Source organism: Schistocerca serialis, chromosome 7 (genome assembly GCF_023864345.2).
Source record: "Schistocerca serialis cubense isolate TAMUIC-IGC-003099 chromosome 7, iqSchSeri2.2, whole genome shotgun sequence".
NCBI classification, from domain to species: domain Eukaryota; kingdom Metazoa; phylum Arthropoda; class Insecta; order Orthoptera; family Acrididae; genus Schistocerca; species Schistocerca serialis.
The window spans coordinates 326,245,134-326,267,092 of NC_064644.1; the positions used below are offsets into that span (position 1 = coordinate 326,245,134).

At 39.9% G+C, this 21,959-nt stretch overlaps 1 protein-coding gene across 3 annotated transcripts in view; it reads left to right on the forward strand.

Moving 5' to 3' along the window:
• The window catches only part of LOC126412803 (RNA-binding protein 33-like), a 236,302-nt gene that overhangs the window by 24,021 nt on the left and 190,322 nt on the right, over positions 1-21,959 (forward strand). For all 3 annotated transcript variants that reach the window (XM_050082581.1, XM_050082582.1, XM_050082583.1), the window contains exons 2-3: positions 728-827; positions 914-978. In XM_050082581.1, coding sequence (XP_049938538.1) covers positions 728-827; positions 914-978 — 165 coding nt within the window. The remainder of the gene's footprint in view (positions 1-727; positions 828-913; positions 979-21,959) is intronic.

Sequence of the window (21,959 nt, forward strand, 5' to 3'; positions counted from 1 at the left end):
GATGTCAAACGAACAAAGGCAGGCCATCAGCCAATCCACAAGTAGTTCTGGGAAGATAAGAAGAAAAAGATTGTACATTAGTCTTCGCTTATAAGTGGTGTATAATTCGCAGAATTCTGTAATAAAAAAAAAGGCCAACAACAGACTTCAAAACAACACTGTACAGCAAAGAACAATAACTTCCAGTACAACACTCCAAAAAATCCAGCATACTCATTTAGCGATTTGTTTCTTGGCCTTGCCCCTGGTCTCTTGTGCCCGCCATCTTCATCCTTTGAATCATCCAAGGCATCATCTTCCATTCACTTCAGATGTTCGTACCATACCATATACCTTGGGTACACAATCTAGTTGCAAGAATGTTGTGAGTCGCTGTGTGAGAGTGAATGTTTGGTTCAGTAAGACTGCATGCTAATCTGCAACTGCAGTATAGACCAGTATTTATCGGTGTTCTACACAATCTTGTCATTCTGTTTAATTAATTAATTTATTTATTTTAATTACAGATCCTGCTAGTGTATGTTGGTTATATTTTTACACTTTTCATAGTTGTAGGCAATACAGTTGTAATAATTCTGAAACTGTATGATGCACATAATCCTGAGATATCTTCTCAGGTCATACCAGACTTATAAAATAGATAAAGTTTTTGCTTTTAAGCATTACATTATTTTAAATATAGTCATGAAATAGATGTAAGCTAAATCCTGGTTCTTTGTGTCTGCAGTGACATAAACCTCTTAGATGATGATCTGGAAGATGATATTGACTATGATCTTGGTAATGAAGATGAAGATCGTCTTCTGGCAGATGATTATGAGCTACAGGTATGATAACTGTATTCTATTAAAACAATAATTATCTTAAAATTGTTTTCACTTCGGATTTTTTTAATACCATCTCTTCTTTGTAGGATTCCTCTGAGCTGGAGGGTCATGATCATGGAGAAATACTGGAGTCAGATGAGAAGAGTTTTGTGTAAGTATGGATTTTGGTAATTATTAAGATTTCTGCAATAATAATAATAATAGTAATAATAATAATAATAGTGCTTGGATAAGATGCAGATAAAAAATAAAAACCATTGTTTTGCAGAGTACTGAATTGCCATTACCATTCACATTTTTAGAACATCTGTAGGCCATACATACCCATCTTGTCATTGCAGAGCACTTTGAACCATATCTGGAATAATAATTATTATTATTTAATATGTGATACTTACATTACTTCAAAATATGTCTTCACAAACAAACTGCTTCATCTGCTACGATATGAGCAGCACTTACCTGTGAAGGAACAAATGTCAAACAGTGAGATATTTTCCCCCTTTATTTGTCATACTGTTAAAACATTACAGTGTTGTTTGTACAGAGTGTATCATAATTAGTGGCGCAAATGAATACAGTTGGAAATACATGATACTAGAAGCAGAAAAGTGTCGGTAAATGTGTTACATACAGCAAGAGCTGCGAGCACTTATTCAGTAAAAGAGATATGTTTCACAGTAGCGAAAGTGAAGTAGTGCTCATAGCTCTTAAGATATGCACTTTATAGCACATTTTATGAAACATTTTTTCTTGTTTTGCTCATTGCTACCACTTCTCAAAATATCGAAAGGAGAGAGTGTGCAGTAGAAGAGATTTGTTTCACCGTATTGAAGGTATGCAATTTAGAGCCCATGTTTGCCGAAACTTTTTTGCTTCTAGTATCACGTTCTTTCAACTGTAGGCAAGAATGTTATAGTAATGTAGTACTCTACACAGCAGAGATGATTATTTACAAGTTTATTTCGTATTCACAATTGGTGGCAGCACAATTATACTTACCATGTATAAAATACTTTCATTAGCACAGAAGCTAGAGAAGTAGTTCAAACCTAAAAAAATTCCAGTAAACAGAAAACTCCGGGTTGGAATATCAACAACGTGAGGAAAAGATAGATTGCTATTTACCATAAAGATGACATATTACGATGCAGACAGGAACAACTAAAAGACACTTAATGCATTAGCTTTCGACCAAAGCCTTCATCAGAAAAAGAAACACACGCACATTCCTTCACACAAGCGAGCACACCTCGCACACACATGACCACCATCTCCGGCAGCTTGGGCCAAAGTATAACTGTCACATAGAATGGAAGCTGCAGTCTGGAGGGGGCAGGAAAGGAAAGGGATAGCAGTATATGGGTTGTGTGCCAAAGTATGCGGGACTAGTTTGCCAGTAGGTGCAGTGTCAGGATGCAATGGGGCAGCGAGGGGGGAGGAACAGGGTTTGACAGAGGAGAGGAGTAGGGAAAGGTGGGTGGGTGCATTGGCAGAGTGTGGTACACAAAGAGGGAGGGAGACGAGAATATGGAGAAGGTGATAGGACAGAGGGAGTGGAAACTGTTGGGTGGAGGGTGTGGGGAGCAGTGTGTTACCATAGGTTGAGGCCAGGATGATTTAGGGAGCAGAGAATGTGTTGTAAGGATAAGTCCCATCTGTACAGTTCAAAACAGCTGGTGGTGGAGGGAAGGATCCAGATGGCTTGGGTATTGAAGCAGCCATTGAAATCAAGCATGATACGTTCGCCGCGTTTTGTGCCACAGGGCAGTGACTGTTCAATCTGGTGAACAGCTGGTTGATAGTCATATAAAAGGCTGTGCAATGATTGCAGCAGAGCTGGAATATAACATGTCTGCTTTCACAGGTGGCAGCAATTGCAAAATGATGGTACACAAACCTGATGATATGAACTTTCATTTCATTCATACTTATTGTTCATAAACATTATAGATGATCAGCTTGTCATGAACTATTTCAATTTAACATCACAGGTCACTAACTTACATATGCCATTATTACCTAATGAGTATTAACAAATGGCATTGTAGTTAAACATGTTGTTTTAAGTAGAACTTTGCACAGTTACTCCCAGACACAGACTGACTGACATGGAACATTACATCATAGTATGTGACGGACATAAGTTTTTCACAGTGAGTTACGGTTGACAACTGATTTAACGTTGCATGGTGAAAACTGGACATAGATTATGCTCTTACTGACTAGATACCACCTGCCTGAGGCTTTGTGCGCAACACCTGTTTATAGACACACACATTACAGAAATTACAAAATGGTAAAATGCAGGAGTGTTATATTTTATAAAGGACAATCAGAAAATTTCTGTTTGAGGGCATTGCTGCAGTGATGCAACGAATTAGTGTGCCATTCATGTCTTTCCAATGTGCGTGCGGTAAAAGTGGAAACATGAACTAGGCCATGTTATAATCAAATTCATCCAAATAGGACCAGTGTGCCGTTATCTCTTTCTTGGATGCCGAAGGACAGTCACCAGTAGACTTCCATCAGAGAATGAAGAATGTGTGTGGGGCAGCATATCTGTTGAAAACTACCATTGTGAAGTGGTGCACCAAGTGCTGTGATGGCCATGATTTGACACAAGACACTGGTCAATCTGGGAGGTCAGCCTCAGCTGGGAGGCCCAATTAGGAGACACTCTACTACCCGCCCTGTAGTCCATGTGAAATACCACGCCTTTGGTGCCTTAGAAAAGGCCTTGAAGGGTTGACAATTTGTGTCAGACGAGAATGAGCAGCAGTCAGTTATGGACTTCTTCACACAGCAGGAGATGGTGTTTTACCAAATGGATACCTGGTGAATTGTTAGGATAATTGCCTCAATGCTCTCAGTGATTTCACATCATCAGCATACTGCTTCTGGGCTGTATGGTCTACGAACTGAAACTTTTTGATCACCCCTTATAGATATTAACATAAAAGATAGAAAAAATGAAAAATATGAAGATATTATAGGCAGTGAAGTAAATTTGTCCAACCAAAAGCTGTACAACTACAAAATGACAAAATAAAAGGTAACATATTATTAGAGGGAAGTTTTAATTGATACACTTCTCAAATTTTGCCAAGAATTTTCTAGAAAATGAGATTTTCCAGTTGGAATAATTAGTAAACTAACATGTTCTTTTAGTAGAAGTCTATATTTTTGGAAACAGAAAAATCAGGGCTACTATAATGTAACACAGGATTTTATAGAGAATTATAACTTGGAGACTAGGTTTCTGGAACACAAAAAAATTATGAATACAATTAACTTTTGAAATACCAAGTTTTTGTACAAATTATGATGTTTACAACAACAAAAATAATCAATTTTTGACAATATGATGTAATTGGACAGATAAGAAATTTGCTCACCAAGTGGCATCATGTGTGTGTTCTGCCACTGTTTGGTGAGTAGATTTCGTATCTATCCAATTACATTACAAAGTATAATGTCTGTCTGAAAGAGAAAATGCGGAGATTTCATATAAACTCAATCATAAAACAAATAATTTTTAGTGGAGAAAAACTTTGATGTGCCCATATTTTAAGAGATGCTGTAAATTACTTTCTTTAAATAAAATGTTTCCATATGAGATAAATATACTATTGTTACCACCAATCAGTAAATAGCACCACGAATAATAAAGTTCAGCAATGCACAGCATGAATAAGAAATTGATTATTTTATGGAACTAGCTGTATGTGCACTACTAATGAAAGGAGATCACAAAAGAAAAGAAAAAGAGTAGTCAAATGAAACAACATGGTTCCAGATACCTTGTCAAGTTTCAAACATCTATGATGTGTACATGTAGACTGAAGTGACGAATGAAAATTTATACCAAAGCTGGGATTCCAAGCCAGGTCTTCTGCTCACTAGGCAGATTCTCCTACCACTATGCCATTCTGATACACTGGCTTTCCAGAACTGCATGGACTACCCTAGCATGCCTCCCTCCTCAATCCAAATTCCCATTCACACCTTAGCCCACTTGGTATTCCCCTTAAACTTGAGAAGTGTTGCAGAGGCTCTCTGACTGCATTGGAATAGCACCTCAGCATCAAGTAAAACAGGAGATCCTTCCTGAAACCCAGGCATAGGTGCTTTACTTAATATATACAATTCCAGAGACCTACATCTACATGCATACTCTGACCAATCACGTTTAACTGCCTGGCAGAGGGCTCATCGAACCACCTTCACAATAATTCTCTGTTATTTCAATCTTGAATAGCATGCGGAAAGAAACCAACACCTATATATTTCTGTGGAAGCTCTTATTTCCTTTATTTTATTATGATGATGTAGGTTGGCATCAACATAATATTTTTGCATTTGATGGAGAAAGTTGGTGATTGAAATTTTATGAGAAGATTCTGCTACAACGAAAAATGCCTTTGTTTTAATGGCATCCACCCCAAATCCTGTATTATGCCAGTGACACTCTCTACCCTGTTTCACGATAATACAAAATGTGTAGCTCTTTTTTGAACTTTCTGTATGTACTCCATTAATCGTATCTGGGGAGGATCCCAGACTCCACAGCAGTACTCCAAAAAAGGATGGACAAGTGTAGAGTAGGGAGTTTCTTTAGTAGAACTGTTACATTTTCTAAGTGTTCTGCCAGTAAATCGCAGTCTTTGGTCTGCCTTCCCCACAATGTTTTATATGTGTTCTTCCCAATTTAAATTGTTCATAATTGTAATTCCTAGGTATTTAGTTGAATGGATGGCCTTTTAGATTTGACTGATTTATGTAACTGAAGTTTAACGGATTTATTTTAGCACTCATTTGGATGACTTGCCAATTTTTGCACCTTTCAGATATCTTTTCTAAATCATTTTGCAATTTGTTTTGATCTTGTGATTACTAGACAATAAACGGCAGCATCATCTGCAAACCCTAAGATGGCTGCTCAGATTGTCTCCTAAATAGTGTATATAGACATGGAATAGCAGTGGGTTTATAACACTACTTTGGGGAACACCAGAAATAATTTCTGTTTTACTCAGTGACTTTCCGTCAGTTACTATGAACTGTGACCTCTCTGATATAAAATCACTAATCCAGTCACATAACTGAGACAATATTCCATAAGCACGCAAACGCTAGAAGACACCTCTGTGGTACAGTGTCATAAGCCTTTTGGAAATCCAGCAATACAGAATCTATTTGAAATCCATTGTCATTACCACTCAGCATTTCATGTGTGTAAAGATCTAGTTGTATTTCACAAGAATGATGTTTTCTAAATCCTTGACTGTGTGTTGATAGACCATTCTCTTTGAGGTAATTCATAATGTTCAAACACAGTATATGTTCCATAATCCTGCTGCATATTGATGTTAATGATATGGGCCTGTAATTTAGTGGATTACTCCTACTACCTTTCTTGAGTACTGGTGTGACCTGTGCAACTTTCCAGTTTCTGGGTACAAATCTTTCATCGATTGAGGGGTTGTATATGAAAGTTAAGTATGGAGCTATTGCGTGAGTATACTGTGAAAGGAAAGTAATTGGTATAAAGTCTGCACCAGAAGACTCGCTTTTTCTAAATGATTTATGTTGCTTTACTACTCCAAGGATATCTACTTCTAAGTTACTCATGTTGGCAGCTGTTCTTGATTCGAATTCTGGAATTCTTACTTCATCTCCTTTGGTGAAGGAATTTCAAAAGGCTGTGTTTAGAAACTCTGCTCTCACTGCACTGTCTCCAATAGTATTTCCATTGCTATCATACAGATAAATTTTTCCCGAGGGCATGCTGCTTTACTGTATAGATAAATGATGATGGCGTCCTCTTGGGTAAAATATTCCGGAGGTAAAATAGTCCCCCATTCGGATCTCCGGGCGGGGCTACTCAAGAGGATGTCATTATCAGGAGAAAGAAAACTGACGTTCTACGGATCGGAGCGTGGAATGTCAGATCACTTAATCGGGCAGGTAGGTTAGAAAATTTAAAAAGGGAAATGGATAGGTTAAAGTTAGATATAGTGGGAATTAGTGAAGTTCGGTGGCAGGAGGAACAAGACTTCTGGTCAGGTGCCTACAGGGTTATAAACCCAAAATCAAATAGGGGTAATGCAGGAGTAGGTTTAATAATGAATAGGAAAATAGGAATGCAGGTTGGTTGGTTGGTTGTTTTGGGGAAGGAGACCAGACAGCGAGGTCATCGGTCTCATCGGATTAGGGAAGGACGGGGAAGGAAGTCGGCCGTGCTCTTTGAGAGGAACCATCCCGGCATTTGCCTGGAGCGATTTAGGGAAATCACGGAAAACCTAAATCAGGATGGCCGGACGCGGGATTGAACCGTCGTCCTCCCGAATGCGAGTCCAGTGTCAGGAATGCAGGTAAGCTACCACAAACAGCATAGTGAACACATTATTGTGGCCAAGATAGATACGAAGCCCACACCTACTACAGTAGTACAAGTTTATATGCCAACTAGCTATGCAGATGACGAAGAAATTGAAGAAATGTATGATGAAATAAAAGAAATTATTCAGATAGTGAAGGGTGACGAAAATTTAATAGTCATGGGTGACTGGAATTCGGTAGTAGGAAAAGGGAGAGAAGGAAACGTAGTAGGTGAATATGGATTGGGGCTAAGAAATGAAAGAGGAAGCCGCCTGGTAGAATTTTGCACAGAGCACAACTTAATCATAGCTAACACTTGGTTTAAGAATCATGAAAGAAGGTTGTATACATGGAAGAAGCCTGGAGATACTAAAAGGTATCAGATAGATTATATAATGGTAAGACAGAGATTTAGGAACCAGGTTTTAAATTGTAAGACATTTCCAGAGGCAGATGTGGACTCTGACCACAATCTATTGGTTATGACCTGTAGATTAAAACTGAAGAAACTGCAAAAAGGTGGGAACTTAAGGAGATGGGACCTGGATAAACTGAAAGAACCAGAGGTTGTGCAGAGTTTCAGGGAGAGCATAAGGGAACAATTGACAGGAATAGGGGAAAGAAATACAGTAGAAGAAGAATGGGTAGCTTTGAGGGATGAAGTAGTGAAGGCAGCAGAGGATCAAGTAGGTGAAAAGACGAGGGCTAGTAGAAATTCTTGGTTAACAGAAGAAATATTGAATTTAATTGATGAAAGGAGAAAATATAAAAATGCAGTAAATGAAGCAGGCAAAAAGGAATACAAACGTCTCAAAAATGAGATCGACAGGAAGTGCAAAATGGCTCAGCAGAGATGGCTAGAGGACAAATGTAAAGATGTAGAGGCTTATCTCACTAGGGGTAAGATAGATACTGCCTACAGGAAAATTAAAGAGACCTTCGGAGATAAGAGAACCACTTGTATGAACATCAAGAGCTCAGATGGAAACCCAGTTCTAAGCAAAGAAGGGAAAGCAGAAAGGTGGAAGGAGTATATAGAGGGTCTATACAAGGGCGATGTACTTGAGGACAATATTATGGAAATGGAAGAGGATGTAGATGAAGATGAAATGGGAGATACGATACTGCGTGAAGAGTTTGACAGAGCACTGAAAGACCTGAGTCGAAACAAGGCCCCTGGAGTAGACAACATTCCATTGGAACTACTGACGGCCTTGGGAGAGCCACTCCTGACAAAACTCTACCATCTGGTGAGCAAGATGCATGAGACAGGCGAAATACCCTCAGACTTCAAGAAGAATATAATAATCCCAATCCCAAAGAAAGCAGGTGTTGACAGATGTGAAAATTACCGAACAATCAGTTTAATAAGCCACAGCTGCAAAATACTAACACGAATTCTTTACAGACGAATGGAAAAACTGGTAGAAGCTGACCTCTTGGAAGATCAGTTTGGATTCCGTAGCAATACTGGAACACGTGAGGCAATACTGACCTTACGACTTATCTTAGAAGAAAGATTAAGGAAAGGCAAACCTACGTTTCTAGCATTTGTAGACTTAGAGAAAGCTTTTGACAATGTTGACTGGAATACTCTCTTTCAAATTCTAAACGTGGCAGGGGTAAAATACAGGGAGTGAAAGGCTATTTACAATTTCTACAGAAACCAGATGGCAGTTATAAGAGTCGAGGGACATGAAAGGGAAGCAGTTGTTCGGAAGGGAGTAAGACAGGCTTGTAGCCTCTCCCCGATGTTATTAAATCTGTATATTGAGCAAGCAGTAAAGGAAACAAAAGAAAAATTTGGAGTAGGTATTAAAATCCAGGGAGAAGAAATAAAAACTTTAAGGTTCGCCGATGACATTGTAATTCTGTCAGAGACAGCAAAGGACTTGGAAGAGCAGTTGAATGGAATGGATAGCGTCTTGAAAGGAGGATATAAGATGAACATCAACAAAAGCAAAACGAGGATAATGGAATGTAGTTGAATTAAGTCGGGTGATGCTGAGGGAATTAGATTAGGAAATGAGGCACTTAAAGTAGTAAAGGAGTTTTGCTATTTGGGGAGCAAAATAACTGATGATGGTCGTAGTAGAGAGGATATAAAATGTAGACTGGCAATAGCAAGGAAAGCGTTTCTGAAGAAGAGAAATTTGTTAACATCGAGTATAGATTTAAGTGTCAGGAAGTCATTTCTGAAAGTATTTGTATGGAGTGTAGGCATGTATGGAAGTGAAACATGGACGATAAATAGTTTGAACAAGAAGAGAATAGAAGCTTTCGAAATGTGGTGCTACAGAAGAATGCTGAAGATTAGATGGGTAGATCACATAACTAATGAGGAAGTGTTGAATAGGATTGGGGAGAAGAGAACTTTGTGGCACAGCTTGACCAGAAGAAGGGATCGGTTGGTAGGACATGTTCTGAGGCATCAAGGGATCACCAATTTAGTATTGGAGGGCAGCGTGGAGGGTAAAAATCATAGAGGGAGACCAAGAGATGAATACACTGAGCAGATTCAGAAGGATGTAGGTTGCAGTAGGTACTGGGAGATGAAGAAGCTTGTACAGGATAGAGTAGCATAGAGAGCTGCATCAAACCAGTCTCAGGACTGAAGACCACAACAACAACAACAACATCATAAAGAGAAGGCATTGACTGTGTCTTGCTGCTAGCACATTTTACATACAACCAGAATCCGTTCAGATTTTCTGCCAGCTTTTGAGACAAAGTTTTGTTGTGGAAACTTATTATAAACATCTCACATTGATTTCCGCACTAAATTTCGAGCTTCTGCAAAAGATAGCAATCATAGAGATTTTTACTTCGTTTGAATTTGGCATGCGTGTTCTGTTGTGTCTGTAAAATTGTTCACACCCGTTTTGCGTATCAAGGGTGATCACCTCCGTCATTTGTTAATATATTTGGTATAAATCTCTCAATTGGTGTTGATACTATTTCTTTGAATTCAAGCCACATGTGGTCTACACTTACATTGTTAATTTGAAAGGAGTGGATATTGTCTCTCAGGAAGGCGTCAAGTGAATTTTTATCTGCTTTTTTGAACTGGTATATTTTTTGTTTATATTTGGAGGTTACAGTATTCAATCTTGCTGTATTCACTAATCCCTGTATCTGTTTTGACACTCGTTATTAGCTCAGGATTATTTGTTGCTACGAGGTAAAGTGTATGTTCACACCCGTTTACTGTTCATGTGGGCTCATGAACTAACTGCTCTAAATAATTTTCAGATAATGCATTTAACCCATTTTCGGTTATTTTATGCATACCTCCAGATTGAAATTAAACATGTCTTTTTGCCAACATTTTGAGGGTAAATTAAAGTCACCATTGATTATAATTGTATGAGACCTGACCCATGCAGACTGAACCAACGAATGGAAGTTTGTACAAAACTTGGGTTCTTAGACAGGATCACCCATTTCTTATAATGCTGAAGTGCTGTTCCAATACAGTAGTAGATCCTCTGCAACACTGTTCAAATTTAGGTGGAATACTGAGTTGGCTGAGGTGTGAATGGGAATTTGGATTGAGGAAGGAAGTGTGATAAGGTATGTGCAGTTGTGAAAAGCTGATGTACGAAGATGATGTAGTGGTTAGCACACCTGCAGCAGGAGACCTGGCTTTTCATTGTGTTGCTTCAGTCTGCAGATATATAAAAAAAGTAATATTGTGTCAGGAACTATGTAAGGAAAAGTTGTATAATCCCACCTTACTTTGTTACACATAGTCCAAAAACCACTCCCAGATTAAATACCTCATTGGACCATTGGTGCTCTTCATTACTTACATCATTTGAAAAGAAGCATAGTGGATGACCTACACGACTGCAGTCAACTACCGTCCAGTTTCTGTGTCGTTTGGCTCACTGAAGACATGCAGCTTTACACGCTACTGTGAGCACATGTCTCCAGATGTCCATTACGAGTAGTTCCCTTTGCTTCACCGAGAGCGACAGTGCCTGTCATTGACAAGCTGTGACACTATTCCTTGTAGACATGTTGGAGAGTCTTGTTGATACACCAACAGATTGGAAATGTCATTCAGGATATGATCATATGAATGTCCAGACTGAGTAACTTCTTCCTGCCTTTCCGTCGTGTCTCTATGTCTAGCTGCCGTACTGTGCTGATTCTGTACAACCTACTGGCCAACACACACCACTTCTCTGCCATGTCTTATGTCAGTGGTGCAGTGTCATATAACTCCCTGATAGCAGTTCTGTATTATCTACGATGTTATAAAATAAACATTGTACTCTTTTAAGGGAATGACAAATATTTTGTCTGGTGGTCGTACAAGGAGTAAGCACTTCCTGTGACATTTCAAATAGCAGTACCTCAATCTTTTGCACAACTCCCGTGAACAAGGAGATGCTGCAAGTTGTTAAATATGCCAAGTATATAGACTTTATTTTCATCTAATAATCCACATATATTAAATGTACATGAGACCACGCATTGTCGCAGTGGAGTAAAAAAATGGTGTATTACCACCAGCATTAGGTGTATGTAATTTGTTTGTAACTGGATTTTAAAATGATATTGTAGGTGCATTAATCTACTACAGTAATTACTATGTGATCTGTTCTTGCGAAAGAAGAACCAGAAAGTGGTTCATTGTATTTCTAGAAAATACGAAAGAGAGTTGGTTTTCAATGCCAGAAATCAAAGAATATATTTGAATCGGACTTGGGTACTGTAAAGTGAGAGGTGCCACGGGGATCTGTTTGTACCTGTTGCTTTTCTTGATTTTATCGATAATCGGTCAAAAACTGTTTGCAGTTTACACAAGGTCACAGTGAAAGATATAGTATGTTATGTAATTGATTCAGTAAAGATGGAAGTGAATAACATTAGATCATGGCTTACAGAAAATAGATAATCAAACACAGTGTATATAGTTATATATAAAAACAAAGATGAGGTGACTTACCGAACGAAAGCGCTGGCAGGTCGATAGACACACAAACAAACACAAACATACATGCAAAATTCAAGCTTTCGCAACAAACTGTTGCCTCGTCAGGAAAGAGGGAAGGAGAGGGAAAGATGAAAGGAAGTGGGTTTTAAGGGAGAGGGTAAGGAGTCATTCCAATCCCGGGAGCGGAAAGACTTACCTTAGGGGGAAAAAAGGACAGGTATACACTCGCGCGCACACACACACACACACACACACACACACACACACACACACACACACATATCCATCTGCACATACAGACACAAGCAGACATATTTAAAGACAAAGAGTTTGGGCAGAGATGTCAGTCGAGGCGGAAGTGTAGAGGCAAAGAAGTTGTTGAAAGACAGGTGAGGTATGAGTGGCGGCAACTTGAAATTAGCGGAGATTGAGGCCTGGCGGATAACGAGAAGAGAGGATATACTGAAGGGCAAGTTCCCATCTCCGGAGTTCGGATAGGTTGGTGTTGGTGGGAAGTATCCAGATAACCCGGACGGTGTAACACTGTGCCAAGATGTGCTGGCTGTGCACCAAGGCATGTTTAGCCACAGGGTGATCCTCATTACCAACAAACACTGTCTGCCTGTGTCCATTCATGCGAATGGACAGTTTGTTGCTGGTCATTCCCACATAGAATGCATCACAGTGTAGGCAGGTCAGTTGGTAAATCACGTGGGTGCTTTCACACGTGGCTCTGCCTTTGATCGTGTACACCTTCCGGGTTACAGGACTGGAGTAGATGGTGGTGGGAGGGTGCATGGGACAGGTTTTGCACCGGGGGCGGTTACAAGGATAGGAACCAGAGGGTAGGGAAGGTGGTTTGGGGATTTCATAGGGATGAACTAACAGGTTACGAAGGTTAGGTGGACGGCGGAAAGACACTCTTGGCGGAGTGGGGAGGATATCATGAAGGATGGATCTCATTTCAGGGCAGGATTTGAGGAAGTTGTATCCCTGCTGGAGAGCCACATTCAGAGTCTGGTCCAGTCCCGGAAAGTATCCTGTCACAAGTGGGGCACTTTTGGGGTTCTTCTGTGGGGGATTCTGGGTTTGAGGGGATGAGGAAGTGGCTCTGGTTATTTGCCTCTGTACCAGGTCGGGAGGGTAGTTGCGGGATGCGAAAGCTGTTGTCAGGTTGTGTGAAAGCACCCACGTGATTTACCAACTGACCTGCCTACACTGTGATGCATTCTATGTGGGAATGACCAGCAACAAACTGTCCATTCGCATGAATGGACACAGGCAGACAGTGTTTGTTGGTAATGAGGATCACCCTGTGGCTAAACATGCCTTGGTGCACAGCCAGCACATCTTGGCACAGTGTTACACCGTCCGGGTTATCTGGATACTTCCCACCAACACCAACCTATCCGAACTCCGGAGATGGGAACTTGCCCTTCAGTATATCCTCTCTTCTCGTTATCCGCCAGGCCTCAATCTCCGCTAATTTCAAGTTGCCGCCACTCATACCTCACCTGTCTTTCAACAACATCTTTGTCTCTGTACTTCCGCCTCGACTGACATCTCTGACCAAACTCTTTGTCTTTAAATATGTCTGCTTGTGTCTGTATGTGCGGATGGATATGTGTGTGTGTGTGTGCGCGAGTGTATACCTGTCCTTTTTTTCCCCCTAAGGTAAGTCTTTCCGCTCCTGGGATTGGAATGACTCCTTACCCTCTCCCTTAAAACCCACTTCCTTTCGTCTTTCCCTCTCCTTCCCTCTTTCCTGATGAGGCAACAGTTTGTTGCGAAAGCTTGAATTTTGTGTGTATGTTTGTGTTTGTTTGTGTGTCTATCGACCTGCCAGCGCTTTCGTTCGGTAAGTCACCTCATCTTTGTTTTTATATATAATTTTTCCCACGTGGAATGTTTCCCTCTATTATACAGTGTATATAGTTTCTGATTTGGAACTCTCGGACCTTGTTCAGACCCTAATTGCTGCTGTACTGTAAGAAAGTTCTCAAATGTCCCTGATTCCAAAACTTGAAAGTTGGAGAGATTAAAGGTTCCTTTGAAAGGTCACAACAGATTTCCTTCCCCATCCTGGAAAAGTAGGACCTTGTGCTCTCTAATGACTTTGCTGTTGATAGGATGTTAAACCCTAATCTTCCTTCCTTTTGTTATGAAGTAGAGAGCCATAAGTGTATGTTTCCAGAATGAGATTTTCACTCTGCAGCAGAGTGTGCGCTGATATGGAACTTCCTGGCAGATTAAAACTGTGTGCTGGACTGAGACTCGAACTCGGGACCTTTGCCTTTCGCGGGCAAGTGCTCTACCAACTGAGCTACCGAAGCATGACTCTCACCCCGTCCTCACAGCTTTACTTCTGCCAGTACCTTGTCTCCTACCTTCCAAACTTTACAGAAGCTCTCCTGCGAACCTTGCAGAACTAGCACTCCTGAAAGAAAGGATATTGCGGAGACATGGCTTAGCCACAGCCTGGGGGATGTTTCCAGAATGCAAGGTTCGCGGGAGAGCTTCTGTAAAGTTTGGAAGGTATGACACGAGGTACTGGCAGGAGTAAAGCTGTATGGACGGGGTGTGAGTTGTGGTTGGGTAGCTCTGGTAGTAGAGCACTTGCCCGCGAAAGGCAAAGGTCCCAAGTTCGAGTCTCGGTCCGGCACACAGTTTTAATCTGCCAGGAAGTTCCATAAGGGTATGTGCTTCTTTATTTAAGAAGCCTTGGTTCCTCTTATGCCGCATATTTCTACATAGACTTTTTTCCCCTCACAATTGCTGCAGCTGTCACCTTCTTGGTTTATTCTCAATAAAATTATTGAGTGTTTGCCTCAGTTGTACTGAGATTACACCAAGAAATTGGCAGTTGTGGGTGGTTATGAAGCCATTAAAAAAAAAAGAAATGTTTTGGAGCCATTAAAAAAAAGAAATCTAACAACTGTTAAAGCATGTTCATAAAAAATTAATAAAACAATTGTTACCCAGCTCTATTTGGAATATAATCATGAAATTTGATACAATATCAGTAACATGATTCATGCTTAAAATTTCTGGTGCAGCTTAATTATATATTGAAATAAGCATACTAGAAAATTTATAAACTACAGAGATTTCAGTTATAGAGGGCTACAGATTCAGTAATTGATTTATTAAGATTCTGTTGATCATCTCCTCCATAATAGCCAGAAAATGTCAAAGACAAGTGTATTTCATCTGATAATGACACTGGCACAGAGAAGAAGATAATGAGTATTGGCATTTAAGCCCTTCGATATGGGAGCCCAACACCAACAATCCCTTTCAATGTGGCTGCAGTCAGTTCAACAAGCATACATAAGACCACTGTTCAAAGTACTTGAAGATGATTATTGGGTCAGATGGCAAAAACTTGTGAGTGGGATGAAACTGAAACTCAGCTAGAAGCAAGGAAACAAACCATTCAGTCATGCAGGAAAACATTGTGAATCAGGGTGCATCTTATTGGAAAATGACAAAACTTGAAAAACAAAATATTACACTTAAGATGAACCAGCACTCTTGTTTTGAATATGACAATGTCTCAAACAAATGTATTTCAAGTAAATTTAAATGATATAATATAGCCTCTATATCCAACATGCTGCATTCTGTTATTGGCATGCACATAACAGACATGATTAATGGAGGACAAATCATAGGGTCAAGTGTTATATTTGAGATGGAATGTGCTGTGGGTAATAGGTTAGTCAAATAAATGTAGTGAAAGTCAGGAAATGTGTGGATGCAAAACTTCTGAACTACCGCTGAAATTTCAGATTCAGTATATCCATTTTTCCCAGTTTCAATTCCTTCTCATTTGCTCTTTTCTTTCCTTTTCTCCCAATCTTCTTCCATACTTTCACCATAAGTATTCTTTCTTCAGACCACTTTACACATGTTCTCTTACTGTTTCTGACTTGAAACATCTCTAACTTCTTTTTTCTGAAAATACCTCTTTTGCTGCTTCTTGTGCTTGTATCTTGCATATTTCTAAATCTTCTTTAACTTCTTGGCTATGTGTATTATAAACTTCTTTTCCCAGAATCACATAAAGATTTATTTTGTCAACCTATTGTCTTTCATCCAGTATAGATGTCCAGAAAGTATCATTCCCCTTTTCCGTATTGTTTCTGTTATGTTTTTTGTATTTTGGTATATTTCATTGTTGTACAATTTTCTCATGAGTTTATCTAATTTGTAATTAAGTCCTAGGCATTTGCTTGGGTAGAGGCATTCTTGTTTCACTACTTTGCTGTAATGTATTATTTTTTGGATTTCTTGATATCTACTTATAATTGTGAATGTTTCTTGTTATTATGTATGCTCTTTCCATTTTGTAAATTCTTTCATTATGGCAGATTTTTATAATCCATTTTATCTGTCCTACATACATGAACTTGTTGACTTTTCTATTTCACCAGTGTGAAAAAAGGCTATTTTTGTATGTTAATGATAAAGTTTATTTTCTAAAGAGAGATTTTTGAACATACTGTACTGGTGTCTGTCCAAGAGATTAATTTGTATTTTTGCATCTGCTAGATTTTCAGATATTTGGCATACAGCAATTTTTAGTTTGCAACTGTCTGGCCTCAGTACACTGCTTCTTTCTTCCCAGTTGTGTTTATGATACTTGATTTTTTTAAATTGTTCATTCCAAATTCTTATTCACCTGTAGAGGATCAATGCACGGAGCACAGAAACACATGATAGAAAACAGCATTCATGCATTGTGTGCTTCAGTGCTCCATGCATCAGTCTACTTAGGTTAGCTGTTGCCTTTTCCTTATTTTACATATTGCTCTATCCAGAAATTTCCATTAATGTTATATAGTTGAAGAGTACTGTAGGTATGTCTTACGACTATCATATTTTAATTAAAGAGGTTAGAAATTTCATTCAGGAACTTTATTTGGAGTCTATTTATATTTGATTGTTTTTTTTTTTTATTTTTAAAAAATTTTCCATTGTAAAGAATGATATTATTATTATTATTATTATTATTATTATTATTTCTCTTTCCTGTCTCAGACGTTATGTCTGGTTAAAAATGGAAAGTGACGCGGACCTTGATCAAGCGTGACTTCCTTTTAACTGTATGGTATATGTTACATTGCATTTAGGAACTTTCGGGTAATTGAACATGTATCAATAATTACAGATTTCTGTAGTTGTATATATATGTTTGGATGTAGCTGTATTGTGTTGATGTACTGGTGGATATTGTGTGGTATGACTCCTGTAGTTGATAGTATAATTGGGATGATGTCAACTTTATCCTGATGCCACATGTTTTTGACTTCCTCAGCCAGTTGGATGTATTTTTCAATTTTTTCTCCTGTTTTCTTCTGTATATTTGTTGTATTGGGTATGGACATTTCGATTAGTTGTGTTAATTTCTTCTTTTTATTGGTGCGTATGATGTCAGGTTTGTTATGTGGTGTTGTTTTATCTGTTATAATGGTTCTGTTCCAGTATAATTTGTATTCATCATTCTCCAGTACATTTTGTGGTGCATACTTGTATGTGGGAACGTGTTGTTTTATTAGTTTATGTTGTATGGCAAGTTGTTGATGTATTATTTTTGCTACATTGTCATGTCTTCTGGGGTATTCTGTTTATCTGTTGTGGTATTGGGATCTTTAATAGTATGCTTGCTGTAATATCTGGTGTTTATTGTTTGACCCTGTATTGCAATCATGAATCCTTCCGTCTTGCTGTATACATTGCCTTTTCTTAGCCATGTGTTGGATGCGTCTTGATCGATGTGTGGCTGTGTTAGATGATACAAGTGCTTGCCGTGTAGTGTTTTCTTTTTCCAATTTACTTTCGTCGTATCTGTTGATGTTATGTGATCTAAAGGGTTGTAGAAGTGGTTATGAAATTGCAGTGGTGTAGCCGATGTATTTATATGAGTGATTGCTTTGTGTATTTTGCTAGCTTCTGCTTGTTCTATAAAGAATTTTCTTAAATTGTCTACCTGTCCATAATATAGGTTTTTTATGTCGATAAAGCCCCTTCCTCCTTCCTTTCTGCTTAATGTGAATCTTTCTGTTGCTGAATGTATGTGATGTATTCTATATTTGTGGCATTGTGATCGTGTAAGTGTATTGAGTGCTTCTAGGTCTGTGTTACTCCATTTCACTACTCCAAATGAGTAGGCCAATATTGGTATAGCATAGTTATTTATATCTTTTGTCTTGTTTCTTGCTGTCAATTCTGTTTTCAGTATTTTTGTTAGTCTTTGTCTATATTTTTCTTTTAGTTCTTCTTTAATATTTGTATTATCTATTCCTATTTTTTGTCTGTATCCCAGATATTTATAGGCATCTGTTTTTTCCATCGCTTTTATGCAGTCGCTGTGGTTATCCAATATGTAATCTTCTTGTTTAGTGTGTTTTCCCTTGACTATGCTATTTTTCTTACATTTGTCTGTTCCAAAAGCCATATTTATATAATTACTGAATCCTTCTGTTATCTTTAGTAACTGGTTGACTTGTTGATTTGTTGCTGCCAGTAGTTTTAGATCATCCATGTATAGCAAATGTGTGATTTTGTGTTGGTATGTTCCAGTAATATTGTATCCATAATTTGTATTATTTGGCATGTTGGATAGTGGGTTCAGAGCAAGGCAGAACCAGAAAGGACTTACTGAGTCTCCTTGGTATATTCCACGCTTAATCTGTATTGGCTGTGATGTGATATTATTTGAATTTGTTTGGATATTAAGTGTGGTTTTCCAGTTTTTCATTACTATGTTTAGGAACTGTATCAATTTAGGATCTGCTTTGTATATTTCCAATATTTGTAGTAACCATGAGTGGGGTACACTATCAAAAGCTTTTTGGTAATCAATGTATACGTAGTGTAGTGACCTTTGTTTAATTTTAGCTTGATATGTCACCTCTGCATCTATTATCAGTTGCTCTTTACATCCTCGTGCTCCTTTGCAACAGCCTTTTTGTTCTTCATTTATAATTTTGTTCTTTGTCGTATGTGTCATTAATTTCTGTTAATGACTGAAGTAAATATTTTGTATATTGTTGGTAGGCATGTTATGGGGCGATATTTGGCTGGGTTTGGTGTGTCTGCTTGGTCTTTAGGTTTCAGATAAGTTATTCCATGTGTAAGTGTATCAGGGAATGTGTATGGGTCTGCAATGTAACTGTTAAATAATTTATCTCTAAAAACAAAGGTGATGTGACTTACCAAACGAAAGTGCTGGCAGGTCGATAGACACACAAACCAACACAAACATACACACAAAATTCAAGCTTTCGCGACAAACGGTTGCTTCATCAGGAAAGAGGAAAGGAGAGGGAAAGACGAAAGGATGTGGGTTTTAAGGGAGAGGGTAAGGAGTCATTCCAATCCCGGGAGCAGAAAGACTTACCTTAGGGGGAAAAAAGGACAGGTATACACTCGCACACACACCCATATTCGTCCGCACATACACAGACACAAGCAGACATTTGTAAAGGCAAAGAGTTTGGTCAGAGATGTCAGTCGAGGCGGAAGTACAGAGACAAAGATGTTGTTGAAAGACAGGTGAGGTATGAGTGGCGGCAACTTGAAATTAGCGGAGATTGAGGCCTGGCGGATAACGAGAAGAGAGGATATACTGAAGGGCAAGTTCCCACCTCCGGAGTTCGGATAGGTTGGTGTTGGTGGGAAGTATCCAGATAACCCGGACGGTGTAACACTGTGCCAAGATGTGCTGGCTGTGCACCAAGGCATGTTTAGCCACAGGGTGATCCTCATTACCAACAAACACTGTCTGCCTGTGTCCATTCATGCGAATGGACAGTTTGTTGCTGGTCATTCCCACATAGAATGCATCACAGTGTAGGCAGGTCAGTTGGTAAATCACGTGGGTGCTTTCACACGTGGCTCTGCCTTTGATCGTGTACACCTTCCGGGTTACAGGACTGGAGTAGATGGTGGTGGGAGGGTGCATGGGACAGGTTTTGCACCGGGGGCGGTTACAAGGATAGGAGCCAGAGGGTAGGGAAGGTGGTTTGGGGATTTCATAGGGATGAACTAACAGGTTACGAAGGTTAGGTGGACGGCGGAAAGACACTCTTGGCGGAGTGGGGAGGATATCATGAAGGATGGATCTCATTTCAGGGCAGGATTTGAGGAAGTTGTATCCCTGCTGGAGAGCCACATTCAGAGTCTGGTCCAGTCCCGGAAAGTATCCTGTCACAAGTGGGGCACTTTTGGGGTTCTTCTGTGGGGGATTCTGGGTTTGAGGGGATGAGGAAGTGGCTCTGGTTATTTGCCTCTGTACCAGGTCGGGAGGGAAGTTGCAGGATGCGAAAGCTGTTTTCAGGTTGTTGGTGTAATGGTTCAGGGATTCCGGACTGGAGCAGATTTGTTTGCCACGAAGACCTAGGCTGTAGGGAAGGGACCGTTTGATGTGGAATGGGTGGCAGCTGTCATAATGGAGGTACTGTTGCTTGTTGGTGTGTTTGATGTGGACAGACGTGTGAAGCTGGCCATTGGACAGGTGGAGGTCAACGTCAAGGAAAGTGGCATGGGATTTGGAGTAGGACCAGGTGAATCTGATGGAACCAAAGGAGTTGAGGTTGGAGAGGAAATTGTGGAGTTCTTCTTCACTGTGAGTCCAGATCATGAAGATGTCATCAGTAAATCTGTACCAAACTTTGGGTTGGCAGGCCTGGGTAACCAAGAAGGCTTCCTCTAAGTGACCCATGAATAGGTTGGCGTACGAGCGGGCCTTCCTGGTACCCATGGCTGTTCCCTTTAATTGTTGGTATGTCTGGCCTTCGAAAGTGAAGAAGTTGTGGGTCAGGATGAAGCTGGCTAAGGTAATGAGGAAAGAGGTTTTTGGTAGGGTGGCTGGTGATCGGCGTGAAAGGAAGTGCTCCATCGCAGCGAGGCCCTGGACGTGCGGAATATTTGTGTATAAGGAAGTGGCATCAATGGTTACAAGGATGGTTTCCGGGGGTAACAGACTGTGTAAGGATTCCAAGGTTCGAGAAAGTGGTTGGTGTCTTTGATGAAGGATGGGAGACTGCATGTAATGGGTTGAAGGTGTTGATCTACGTAGGCAGAGATACGTTCTGTGGGGGCTTGGTAACCAGCTACAATGGGACAGTCGGGATAATTGGGTTTGTGAATTTTAGGAAGAAGGTAGAAGGTAGGGGTGCGGGGTGTTGGTGGGGTCAGGAGGTTGATGGAGTGAGGTGAAAGGTTTTGTAGGGGGCCTAAGGTTCTGAGGATTCCTTGAAGCTCCGCCTGGACATCAGGAATGGGATTACCTTGGCAAACTTTGTATGTAGTGTTGTCTGAAAGCTGACGAAGTCCTTCAGCCACATACTCCCGACGATCAAGTACCACGGTCGTGGAACCCTTGTCCGCCAGAAGAATGACGATGGATCGGTCAGCCTTCAGATCACGGATAGCCTGGGCTTCAGCAGTGGTGATGTTGGGAGTGGGATTAAGGTTTTTTAAGAAGGATTGAGAGGCAAGGCTGGAAGTCAGAAATTCCTGGAAGGTTTGGAGAGGGTGATATTGAGGAACAGGAGGTGGGTCCCGCTGTGACGGAGGACGGAACTGTTCCAGGCAGGGTTCAATTTGGATAGTGTCTTGGGGAGTTGGATCATTAGGAGTAGGATTAGCATCATTTTTCTTCGTGGCAAAGTGATATTTCCAGCAGAGAGTACGGGTGTAGGACAGTAAATCTTTGACAAGGGCTGTTTGGTTGAATCTGGGAGTGGGGCTGAAGGTGAGGCCTTTGGATAGGACAGAGATTTCGGACTGGGAAA